General features: G+C 38.8%; 1 protein-coding gene across 3 annotated transcripts in view; it reads right to left on the bottom strand.

Annotated features, from left to right (window-relative positions):
* Window positions 1–3,345: 3,345 nt before the first annotated feature.
* LOC127373326 (corticotropin-releasing factor receptor 1) overlaps window positions 3,346–12,542 on the bottom strand; it is a 55,794-nt gene continuing 46,597 nt past the window's right edge. For all 3 annotated transcript variants that reach the window (XM_051417727.1, XM_051417726.1, XM_051417728.1), the window contains 4 exons: window positions 8,688–8,773; window positions 8,418–8,553; window positions 7,440–7,481; window positions 3,346–3,582 (listed from right to left, as the gene is read on the bottom strand). In XM_051417727.1, the coding sequence (XP_051273687.1) occupies window positions 3,442–3,582; window positions 7,440–7,481; window positions 8,418–8,553; window positions 8,688–8,773 (405 nt within the window). In that variant the 3' untranslated portion in view covers window positions 3,346–3,441. The remainder of the gene's footprint in view (window positions 3,583–7,439; window positions 7,482–8,417; window positions 8,554–8,687; window positions 8,774–12,542) is intronic.

A 12,542-nucleotide genomic window follows, 5' to 3' on the forward strand; every position in this document is an offset into this window, starting at 1 on the left:
CTTTTTAAGTGTTTGCATGAAAACTTCACATCTAATTTAGCCTCAGAGCAGCGCAAAGGAGCCTTAAATCACAATGCATATAATGACGCTCTGGAAACCCTCATGAACACTGTCACTGTTAATGTTTGCAACTTGCATTTAATCTTGCAGTTTCTGCATCCGTACAGATTAAAAGCAGCTCCTCTCTCTCTCGCTCGCTCTCTCTGTCTCGTTTCCTGGTCATGGGTAAAATGGTGAGTGTTCAGTTGGGCAGAAGGATCTTATTTAAAAGCTGATGTTCGGCGGCACTCCCCTCTGAGACACGCACAAAGCTTAAAAGGATCACACGATGCTCAAAATGTATTTCTTGTTTGCTTAACTCTCAGGGGACCGTGGAGACAAATGGCAGTGTGATCCAGAGCGCAGCCTCTAAAGCCGGTATCCCATAACGGTAGCTGGGTGTGTTGTTGTTTAGTTTTTATAGAAAGCACATCGTCCTATAAATAAACTTCCACTTGCCATTTTCTTAAATTTTTCATTCAGTCAAAATGCAACACACACTTTTATTATCTCTTCACATCTGTTCAAGTATGAAAATAACAATATTGAAAATAAATAATAATAAATAATGTGAATTACATTGTGATTTTTTTGTTGATTGACCACCAAATGTACCACACGAAGAAGTCAGTGTCAGTAATTATCTTTGTTTGTTTTGCTTTTTTTTTAACTGTGCTGGAATGAAAATGTTGATTATTCCTGCTGACGTTAAAGCTGCAGCAGGTAACTTCTATAAAAATAACTTTGTGTTATATTTACTGAATCTTTCACTGTATCCTGACAGTTGAACATGAGACAGATAATGTGTGAAACAATCAGGTTTCTCTGACTGGTTCTAGTGCTCCTGGTCGGATTTATAAGAATCCATCGGACCCGAACAAAAACAACCAATCAGAGCAGAGAAAGATATAAAGACGCTTTATTCTATTTATATTATTTGTCTCTGATTGGTTGTTTTTGTTCAGGCCTGATGGATTCTTGCAAATGTCATTAGAAGCACTAGAACGAGTCAGAGGAATCAGATTTATTCACCTTTTATCAGACTCAATGGTTCCCAACCTGGGGTTCGGGACCCCCGCTATATATCTCTAAATCTCATCATCCTGCAGTTAAAAAAGTACAAAAATAAAATAAGAACATAACACAGACAGAGAATTGTATAAAAAGTTCCCTAAACAGGAAATAATCTGCTCAAAATTCATCCAAAATTTCTGGTTTTACACAAACTTCCTGCAGTTACTGAGTTCACTGTTTGGGTTCATTGTCCAGTTTATCTGTTGTTCTCTACTATTATTGTTATTATTTAATATAATACTAATAAACTTTATAATATAGTAAGTTAACTTAATGATATAAAGGGTCTTTTAAGGTAAACGAGAGTCTAACTTCTGTTGTCAGGATGAAGAGAAAGTTTCCACAAATATCCCAAAAAGTGATTTTCATGAAGTTACCTGCTGCAGCTTTAACATTTTAAGGTTCCTGCCTTTAAAAAAATGGGATAAATTCTTTTACATTACAAAAGTGCATGAAAACTATACTTTTTTTTTTCTTTAATTTGAGCAAACAGTCGTTCTTTCACCCTAAATAATAAAATAATAAAACCTCTCCACGAAGCAGCAGCGGCACCGGCTGCAACAGACAACAAACATCAGAGTAAAACACATCACAGTGGCGACATGTGACATTCAACCAGAGCTCACACATCACTTAAAATAAAATAAAAGAGGTTGTTTTTAGGGCGACAGAAAGATGAGGTTCATATACAGTTTGACATAAACAGCAGTTCGTAGAAATGCACAGGTGCTAGGCATACTGGTATAGAAGGAATGTGGACTGTGAATTGTTGCTCACATGGATATTGTGCCCATATGATTCACAGTGCGTGGTTTGTGTCTTTTTGTTTTGTTTTTTTTTTTGGTTTATATTTGTGACGACTCCACTGGATCTTCAGTTATTTATACATATATATTTACAATAAATCAGTAAACAGAGTTACTGCGTTCGCCTTTAGATTGTCGCGCTTCAACTCGACCGAGCAGGAAGTCGGTCGACGCGAGAGAGCGAGAACCCCGTCCTGATTGCTGTTATTCTCCTCGGCTAATGATTCTCCTTATCTGGCTTTGCTGGTAGAGAGGCAACAATAGTAATAAGTCTCTTTATTCAGCTGAAGAGGTTTGTTCCAGAAACACCTCGTTAATCTCAAGATACACTTACATCTAACGGATCGCAGCTGCCAACTTTTTCTTCTGTTTTTTTTTTGGGGGGGGATTTACTGCAGAAGATAAATTATAGAAGTAATATTTCTTTTTGATGGCGGCAGTAAACTAGATGAGCTGTTAGGTCAGTAGTGTGTAGTGTGTGTTGTGCAGGCTGTATGAGGTTCTTCAACAGTACAAAAACTTCGCTCTGTGTCACTTAAAGTTGAAGATTGACTGACGGGTGAATGTCAGGATATCATTGGTTGAAATCAGTTAGTTTATGTAACTCTGTGTCACATTTTGTTTACAAGAAGACAAAATTATTCAGATTTTGATATAAAAATACACATAAATTTAGTTTTTGTACATTTTCTTAGCATAAATTGTTAAATAGAGCAACAATATAACCGAGGATCTACGTAATTCACCTGGACTTTAAAACACTAAATAAAGACCGCTGATTGTTTTGGGACTGTGAAGAAAGGCCGGCGAGCTGTTCCAGCTGCTTCCAGTCTTTACGCTAAGTTAGGCTAATCGCCTCCCGACTCTAGCTCCTCTTCTCTGATCTCATCCGACCAGACGTTTTATTTTGGAACAAAACTCTTCAGCTAGAAAGTCTGGAATGTGTTAAAACCTTCTGGAAAGTTGACGGCCGCACCGAGCCGACTGAAAACAGAGGAAGAAAGAACACAACACAAAAATAAACAAACACAGCGGACCAGACAATAAAAAAATAAAGAAAATAAAAGCAAGAAAATGTCATTTCTTTTAATAAGTTAGTCTCTGTCTGGTGTCCAGTGTCCGCTGGGTTGGAATCCAGTTCAGTGCAGTCCAGCGTCACGAGCTCTCCGACGTAAGATAGCGGGAAAATAAAAAGTGTGCAAAGCGGGAATACGACAGAGAAACGTCGCTGGCGAGCAGAAAGAATAAGGAGTGCTGTACATTCACACAGATCCAAACTGTGCTATCTTTTGATCCACTAACCTCTCGTTTCATAAAGTCTGCAGTGTCCTTCCTTCATCCTCGTCCACTTCCTGAAAATAAAGTCCCTCCTGAGGTTTTTATAGGAGGCTGCCGCAGTGTCTCTCCCCCTCCCTCCCTCCCTCCCTCGCCGCCTCCCCCAGCTCAGAAAGTGTTTCAGTGTCCTCCAGTGAATGTGGCAGAAAATACGATGACACGGCGACAAAGCTGCTTCCTCCGGCTCTCATAGCGACGTGGACTGCTTGATGCTGTGAAAGCTGACCCGTGAAGGTGACGTGGGGATGGACATGGCCTGGGTCATCCTGGCCCGGATGGAGTGCTGCTCCTGCCACCGGTGGAACCGCTTCCTCACCGCCGACCGCACCTGTCGGACGACAAAGCAGGAAGACGGTTGATTCATAAACGGACACTTTTTCTCTAATTTGTGCCTCCTCGTCTCCTCCGTCCTCCAGCACCATCTTGAAAGGACGCCTCAGTCCCTAAAAATGCACCTTTAGGAGCTGTGAGTGAGCTTCATACAGGTTGTTACTATGGTAACGGCCCAAAAAACTCCTCCAATACAGACACACACACGATAACAGACGGTGAATTAACATCGTTGTGTTTAATTAAACATATATTTAACCCTCCAGCCTCTTATTTTAGTGAGAAATACTAATGATTAAACAATCCGCCCTCTCATTCCCGCCCACTGATTACAGACGCTGCAGCAAGTTGAGGCGACAAGATCGTCAAAATAATTTAATCTTTATGGATTTATATCGATGCCGAATTGACAGTCAGACTGTGGACAATACGACAAACTTTATCTCGTGTTTCTAGAGTTACGTGTTTGTTACGGACACGTTAGGAATCGTTAAATGTGATATTTCTCAAAGGGAGTTTGGTGCAGTAGATTCTCCGAGCGTACAGAAACACGGTGATAAACAAACACTCGTGTCACATTAAGCCACGCTGGCAGTTGAATTAAAAGTTAATTTATAATAATTGTTATGAACTCTGTTATGTTCGTCTGTAAGAGAACAACAGGCAGGTGATGCATTGTTGACTCTGAAGCAACCAGACGTCTTATTTTGTCTAACGACTGTCACATCGACTCCTCTTCGCCTCCTCGCCGCCTCCATCTCTCCTCTAAGTGCGAGGATGTACAAACTGGGAAACCTGATGATGACTTCATCTGATACGACCTCATAATACTTTTAATGCATGTTTTTCTGGCTGTTAATAATAAATAATATCGTGTATCTTTTAATGTGGGATGTACATGGATGCTTGGAGTATCTTAAAATGATTCCCTAAAATCTGTACATACGATATGAGCTAAAAGTTGATATAAACACACTTTTATAATCATCAATTATGTGTGAGTTATTTTATTTTTATATAATGTCATTAATCTCTTTTTAATAGCATATATAATCTGATTATTGGTGTGTTTTTGGTTGTATTCTCTCCTCATATATTGCTTTTAATCTTATTTTATTGCTGATATTCTTCTATGTAAAACACTTTGTAAACATTGTTTCAGTTATTATAAGTCAATAAACAATCTTTTACTGTACTTAAATGTACAATGTGCCTCAGTTCAGTGTAAATTAACTTGCAGGTTACCAATATATACAATATATATACTATATTTATATAAATGTTACACACTGGATCCTCAAAGTCAACATTAACATAGAGGAACTTAAAAATAGACTATTAGCACTAAAATACTATAAACTGTTACAAAATAAGTCGCAATGATGAGACATTATAGATATTTGATCAACTTCTGACTTAATATCTTATCATTTAACTTAATAACAAGAGATTAAAACTACGACATAAATCTAAATGTTGACTCATTAAAGGTCCAGTGTGTAGACGTTAGTGCCATCTAGTGGTTTAGTTATTGATTGCAACTCCCTCGCTTCACCCTCCCAACTTATAAGGACTTTTATCATTTATAAACTCCTTTAAACTTTTTGTATTTTTTTCTCTCTTTCGCGTCGTTGAAGCTGAAATTTACAGCCTCGAATTCTGTGCGCTGAACATATTTTGCAAACAGAATCTATATGAGACGCCATAAATCACTTTAATGATGATTAAAAAGGGTTCGTCCTCTCTGACTTCCACTCCCACAAAAATCAATCCGTCCCGTGTGTGCGTCCCACCTTCCGTACATCCCCTCCAGTAATAACATACGTACGAACCGGCATCACGCAGTCTGATCATTTGATCCTCGTGTTTTTTTAGAGCTAAATATTATCCTTTTTCTCTCCAATCTGACTGTTTCATCTTCCTCCCTCCCTCCTCCTCCTCTCTGCCTGTAACTAAACACTAAATCAATAACCTCTGTAAGATACACATGCTGGTTAAGCCCCTTGTTGGAGCTACAATGATGAGATGTTCATTCATCATCCCAGCCGGGCGAACGCATTGTGGGACAGCGAGCAAAGGGCAGCAGTCAGCTGATGTTACATCCAACCGGGAGGAGTAGCTGGTGTACGGCGGCCTCGATTAAAACCTAAATATATAACATAATCTCCATTATCAGGATGAAAAGGGCAGGTGATAATATAATTATCTTTATGCGTTCTTTCTGGCTCGTTAGGGTCCATTCAGAGACAATCAGGTCGTATTTCACAGGTTGCAGCCGAAAGCCAAAAAAAGGTATCGATCGAAACTTTTGGAGAGCGCGGACGGTTGTTAATTTATACTTTTAAGCACCGGATGTCCTTTCTGAAACCTTTAAAGGGCCAAAATAAAAATCTATTTCCTCAATGAGCTTCCTGCTATAACTCCTGAAGTTTTCGGACTAAAGTTTGTTTTAATATGAGAGATTTTCAGGTTGTTTTAGTCGAATTAAAACAGATTAAAGGTCCAGTGTGAAACATTCAGGAGGATCTATTGTCAGTAATTAAATATAATATTTGTAGGTTTGTTTTTATTAGTGTTTAATCACTTGGCTATAAGAACCATTGTGTTTTTGTTACCTTATAATGGGACAGACTCATTGTTGATGCTGAAACTTTCCATTTTCTTTGCTTTTACATTGTTCTGTTGTTTTATAGAATTAAACTCTCATCAATACTTCTTATTGATTCTTTTCTCTTGTTTTTAATTAGCATATGTGGTGTTGAGGTAAACTAATAATGGACAGTAATCAACTTACTTTAATATTGTGGTACTTGGATTATTGTTCTGATGTAATTTATTTGAGTATCTGGAAATAATAAATCTGTACAAGCTGAAAGATAAAAGGTTAATAAACTGTAATACATGAAAAAACATGAAAATTTGTATTAATAAAAACAAAAAACAAAGTGATTCAAAGGATTTCTTTACAACAAACACATTTTATTTAGTTTCTGAGATGCTAAAGTTTTATTTTTTAATTGTAGTAAGTCAAAATTCCCATCTGGTTTATGACCAAATACCAAAATTAATCCCATCAGATGCACCTTTTTAGTGTCAAACGTCAAACTCTTGGAGCTTTTAGCATCCAGAACTCTTTGTTTGGTTTATTCTGGATTTAAGAGGAGCGATACGAGCCCGACATCTGTTACCTGTTTGTACAGTTTTAAAATTAACAAATTAGTATGAGTGTTCGCTAGTTAGAGGAGGGGAAGGGTTATGAAGTTTGGATGGAAGGAAAAAAGTAACATTTATATGATTTCTGTTGTGTAATTAATGCAGGAAAGAAGCAAAACGTATGTATTACTGGACGTAAATATGTGAATAATGTCTGTTTATGGAGGAAAAACATGCAAAAAACACAGCAAAGCCTTTAAAAAAACACCTACTAATAAATATAATCCAACTACTAAGACTAATATTAATAACACCATACATTAAACATTAAGCAGCATTACTGCGTGCATGCATATTCATATTTCTGTGCTATTCTGAGTGGGTCTCACCCCTGATTTCTCTGCAGAACCAAATTAGGTCTGACACTGTCATGAAGAGTAGAAAGTGATGTCACTTATGTCAGTACATGACAAGTCTTAATTGTGCCCTAAATATAAGTGCTTCAAGCTTTATCACTCAATTCCCTGCAATAACACACAGCAGCAGCCACCAAAAGGGAGAGTGGGAGCGCCCAAAGAAGGGCATTATAAATAATTGTGTGAATCAAAAAGGGGGAGGGAGGGAGGGAGGGAGGAGAGAGAGAGAGAGAGAGAGAGGGAGACATAAAATGTTAGATCAATAAGAGGATGTGAATTTGCTTACCTCACTGTTTAGGAAGCAGTAAAATACTGACACAAAGAAGCCCTGTGTGAGAGGAGGAGGGAGATAAAGGGAGAAAACATCATCAAAAAGCACACACAGGACGGCGTTCAAAACCTCGACGCACATTGGCGTTCGTTCAATCATCTCCGCGGAGGAACACGGTAACGATACCGTCCAACTCACTGCTGTTTATATAAAATAAATACATCCACAGAGACGACGTTACACTCAGATTGTCTCTAAAAGGTCTGAATATTCACTGTTTGTGAGATAAATCAGCGATTCTCAACCTTTTCTGTTCTATCAGTGAGTAAAAAAAGTAAATATTATATCCAATAACAACAATAACAGAAGAGAACAGTTCATAAACTGTGAACTAAATAACTGCAGGAAGTTTGTGTAAAACGAGTGATTTAGATGAATTTTGAGCAGATTATTACTGTTAATATGATCAGAGATTAATTTTACTGATATTTTTAGCAACTTTTTATACAAGTGTTATGTATTTTCTAACTTTTTAACAATCTTACAGACTTAAAAGGCGTCTTTATTTGACAGATTTAATGTTTTCTTCTATTAGCTCTTTGGGTGTTATAACCAGGGTGTGAACTATACTGTGAGCTTACTTCATAGCTAAGACCACGTGGGGTCTACTTCTGATATTTAATAATCAGTTAATGACATATATACATTGATAATAGACTAATTTTACACATAATCTATGATGTTAAAGATGCAGAAATATAGAAATGTAAGGCAAAAATAGCATATTGTCAGTATTTTAGTATAAGTATTGTCGGAGACCCCCCAGAATTTAACAAACCGTGTAGTTTGCACCCTGGTTTTAACTTTTTAAAAGCAGGACGAGGTTGTTTATCAGAGAGGAAATTTAAAAAATACATTTTAAAGATTTTCATACACTCCTTAAAATGAATAAAAGGCCCTACTGGGGGTCCTGACCCTTGGGTTGAATCGTACCTGGAAGGATTCCAAAAACGAGTTGAAATATATGAAGACAATCTGAGAGATCTCATCTTCCCCCGGGTTGACAAAGAACAGCATATAGGTGATTCCCAGGAGAGGAAGAAGAACCAGCGTGGCCTTCACTGCTTTCCTGAGGAGACCGGAGGAGACCGGTGATCAGACAAGCGTGACAGAAAGGCGTCTTTTAGACGGAGGCGACACTCCACCGATCAAGAGTGAAACATGAATTATTTAAGGTGTGAAACGGTTTTTATCAGAGTTTACCTGTACTGGATTGTCTCCGATGTGGTCGAGGCTCGAAGTTTGGTCATCAGGATTCTCACGATGTTGAAGAGGAAAATGAAATTGATCTGAAAATCAAACACAGCAATGTGAGACTCTTTCTATATATTCTATATTATATTTATGACTGTGGTTGTTTCCTGGTATTTCCTCTCAGATTATGGACAGAGCTTCAAGGAAGTGTCTGAAACCTGCAGTCTATGTAACGGCCAGCAGGGGGAGCTCCACTGGTTGCAATAACACACAGATACCATTCAGTCTTATGGAGAAATGAGTCGACTTCTCAGTTGATTTATGAGCTCAGTAAACAGTTTCCTGATGAGTTTATGGTCTCAGTCTCTAGTTTCAGTCTTCTTCCATACAGCATGATGTTCATTTAGTAACCGATGGTCCCATTTAGAGTAAAACAGACCGTAAAGCAGGGTATGCTTTAGGGCGCGGGCTACCTTGTGATTGACAGCTCATTCTCAGTGAGTCCGTCCAGCTCAACGCACCAAACTCAGATCAAACTGTCAAACAGTGCTGATCAGATCTGGATCCAGATTCTGTTGTTGACTGTTTCTCTCCTCAAATCTGTTCACAAACATATAACATAATCCAAACCAAGAGCAGCCAATGAGAGCAGCTCAACTCGCTTTACGTGACCTCCGCTGACTGATAAATTACAGGTTATATATTGAATCTTATTGGTCGATGCAGGATTCTTTCTGATGGGAAAACCCTCGGGAGAAACACGCTGTCTTCACTTGGAGACTATTTTTTACAGACGAGCACAGAGGACTTATAGAGAGCTTCGTCACATGGTGCAATGACCCGACAGTCACCTGAAGCTCAATATAAGTATAATCCAAGAGCTTGTGGTGGACTATCAGAGGAACAGGAGGCCCTCTGTCCTGGCTGTGATCAAGGGAGAGGAAGTAAATAGGGTGGACTCATACAAGAACCTTGGGGTCCAAAATCAAGATAAAGACTGGACTTGATTCACAACACTGAAGCCCTTTTCAGGGAGGAACAAACTGCTCTTCCTCCCATTAATGGGAGCTGTTCCTCATCTGGGCCGAGGGTGATGTGCGCTGTACAGATTGTGACGTTCCTTGAGGCAACTTTGTGATATATAAATAACATTGATTCGACTTGACTTTGTTGAGTTTGATTGTTCTTGTCCTGCCGAATGTCTGTTTGTGTGTAACTAGGGACGTAAAGATTCACCGGGAACGTTATAGAGAGACTACATCGGTACGCCAACCCCTGGATGGATCTAAATGTACCACCAATCTGTTGACTGAAGCTCTGCTGCTAACAGCATCTCCACTCCTAGAGACCTAATGGAGGCTAATGTAACTATCACAGGCAACAATACTTGAGTTATTAAACACTTTCCAGCCACAGCTGAGCTCCAACTGGATATAAACACATAATATAATATAATTATATAATTAAAGTTGTAGCTTTAAATGCAGATGTTGCTGCAAAGAAGCTACAAATTCTTAAATGTGGACAATTCACAAACATTTTCATCATTTGTCATCATCTCTTCTTCAGTTCCTGAGTTATGACGTTGAATAATGTCCATAAAAGAATTCACAGTGAAGTTGTCTTCGAATATCTTCAATGTTTTATCTTATTTTGTCATAATTAGTGAATGAATTCTCAATTTATTTCCCCAGAAAGGTGTTTTGTGAGGTGACGGCGACCTTTGACGTTCAAAATCTAATCAGTTCATCTTCGAGTCCGTTTGTGCCGAATGTGATGAGATTCCCTCCGAGCGCTCCTGAAATACCACTTTCACAAGAATGTAATGGATGTGAGGTCACAGTAACCTTGACCTTTGACCTTTGACCAAAGACTGTAATCACTTCATGCTCAAGTCCAACTGGACGTTTGGAGAAATTCCCCCAAGGCTTTTATTTTGGAGTAATGTTACAGCCTCAGTGGTTTGATGTTTATTTATTTATTTTTATTTATTGTATTTTATTGTTTTACAATATTTGGAGGAATAAAAATAAAGAAACTTGCTGGAAATCAGTTAAATTATTGTTAAAAGTTCAATTTCTAACCACATGTTGTTGTCGAATTCGTTGACTGACACGAGAGGAAGTCAAGCTATCAGCCTGATAATGAAAACCCAAACCGATGAGAAAAGGAAATACTCTTGTTCACTTCATTGTTACAGGAGAAAGGAAACAGTTTGTTCTTCTGTGTGTCTTTTTTAAATAACTATACTGTAATATATAATATAAATAAAATATATATGATATTATAAAACAGTAATATATTATATTTATAATATTATGCATAATAATACATTTATTGTTGATTCTTTAAGTACTTTTAGCTGCCGACACTTGTAGTTTGGATGCATTATTTTATGTTTTAAGTATATTTCACAAGATAAACTGTATTTTTTGACCACATTGTTATTTTGTTTGCCCTTTTTCAACATTTGCATTCATTATGGAGGGTAAATTACATGTGATGACTTAACTGCACATAAATGTATGTTCACATAATCACATCTAAATAACATAATAATAAATAGTGTAATGAATATAGGAAAACGCATACAGGAGAAGATGAATGTATTTTTGTGGTGTTTTGCTGTGTATTGTGGTATTTATACTCAGATTATTTCTTCTTCTTTCGCTCTCTGGCAGCAGGACGGCGGGTGTGAGACCCAAAATAAACCACAGTGTGTGTGTGGAACATGTTACACCACCGTTAATAGTTTTTGGAACACTTACGGCACGAGAAAGATTAACCTACATCCGACTCTGCTGGCTGATAACATTCGTTTAGCGGGATCAATCCGTTGTTTTGTTTTTCGTCAGCTTTATCCGTCAGTAATAACCCAAAACTGATTCTTGATTATCTGAAGTGCTCCTCGAGATTACATTTCCACAATGTGATGAATGACAAAATCAATAGCTCATGCGATAGGTGTGAATGATGTAACATGGGAGCAAAAATAGCTGTAGGAATACTTTCCAGGACCAGTTGACCTGACCTTGGCCTGAACAGATGCATGGCAATCTTTCAAGAACCATCTATCCCCGCTGGTCCCCGCTAACCCCGATGCATTTGTGCTTACGTTAACATTTTTAATAACATCCTGTATTTATTCGTTATAGCAGTACATCAGCTTATTCCTGACATTAAAAGCCACCGATGGCGAGGCATGGAAAGTTCACAACCGCAGCCCCCCCCCTTCCTCCCAAACCCCACGCCCCGACAGGAGATACCACAAATATTCTGGTGACCTGCCGATGATCCTGCAGGATCAAGTGCTAAGCAAAGAGATAAAAGCCAGAGAGAACTTGCTATTGAAAGCAAGACTGGAGCATTTTCAGCTGAAAAAGAAGAAGAGAGATATTGAAGGAGGCAGATGTGTGCTTCAGGGGGAGACTGAGGCAGCAGAGGCAGAAACATAAAGAGCCTCTTGGCGAGATGACTTTTTCAACTAAGGGGAGAAGATAAGGGAATGTGCTGTTTCTGACAGGGAAGGGAAGGTCACTCCACCACTGGAGACCCAGCAGGGAGAAAGAAACAACAGCCCAAACTGAGCAGAAAAAGGGCCAAATCGCCACAGCCGGGGGAGTGCTTGCAAAGGTAGTGGTAGTCGGAGTGTGAAGGCATGCATGTGGATAAGGACTGAGGACAGTATTTTGGAAGCTCAGCCAGGAGGGAATTACTGTAGTCCAGACGAGAGATGACTAAAGCTTGTACAAGGAGCCGGGCTGAGTCCCCAGACAATCTCCAAAATCTGCAGGATCGTTCACACGAGCCCTGCGGAGGGGGGGGGGGGGGGGGCTGAGCGTCTGGCTTCACGCGGATTGTTTG

This window comes from Dicentrarchus labrax, unplaced genomic scaffold (assembly GCF_905237075.1).
Source record: "Dicentrarchus labrax unplaced genomic scaffold, dlabrax2021, whole genome shotgun sequence".
In the NCBI taxonomy this organism is placed as follows: Eukaryota; Metazoa; Chordata; class Actinopteri; family Moronidae; genus Dicentrarchus; species Dicentrarchus labrax.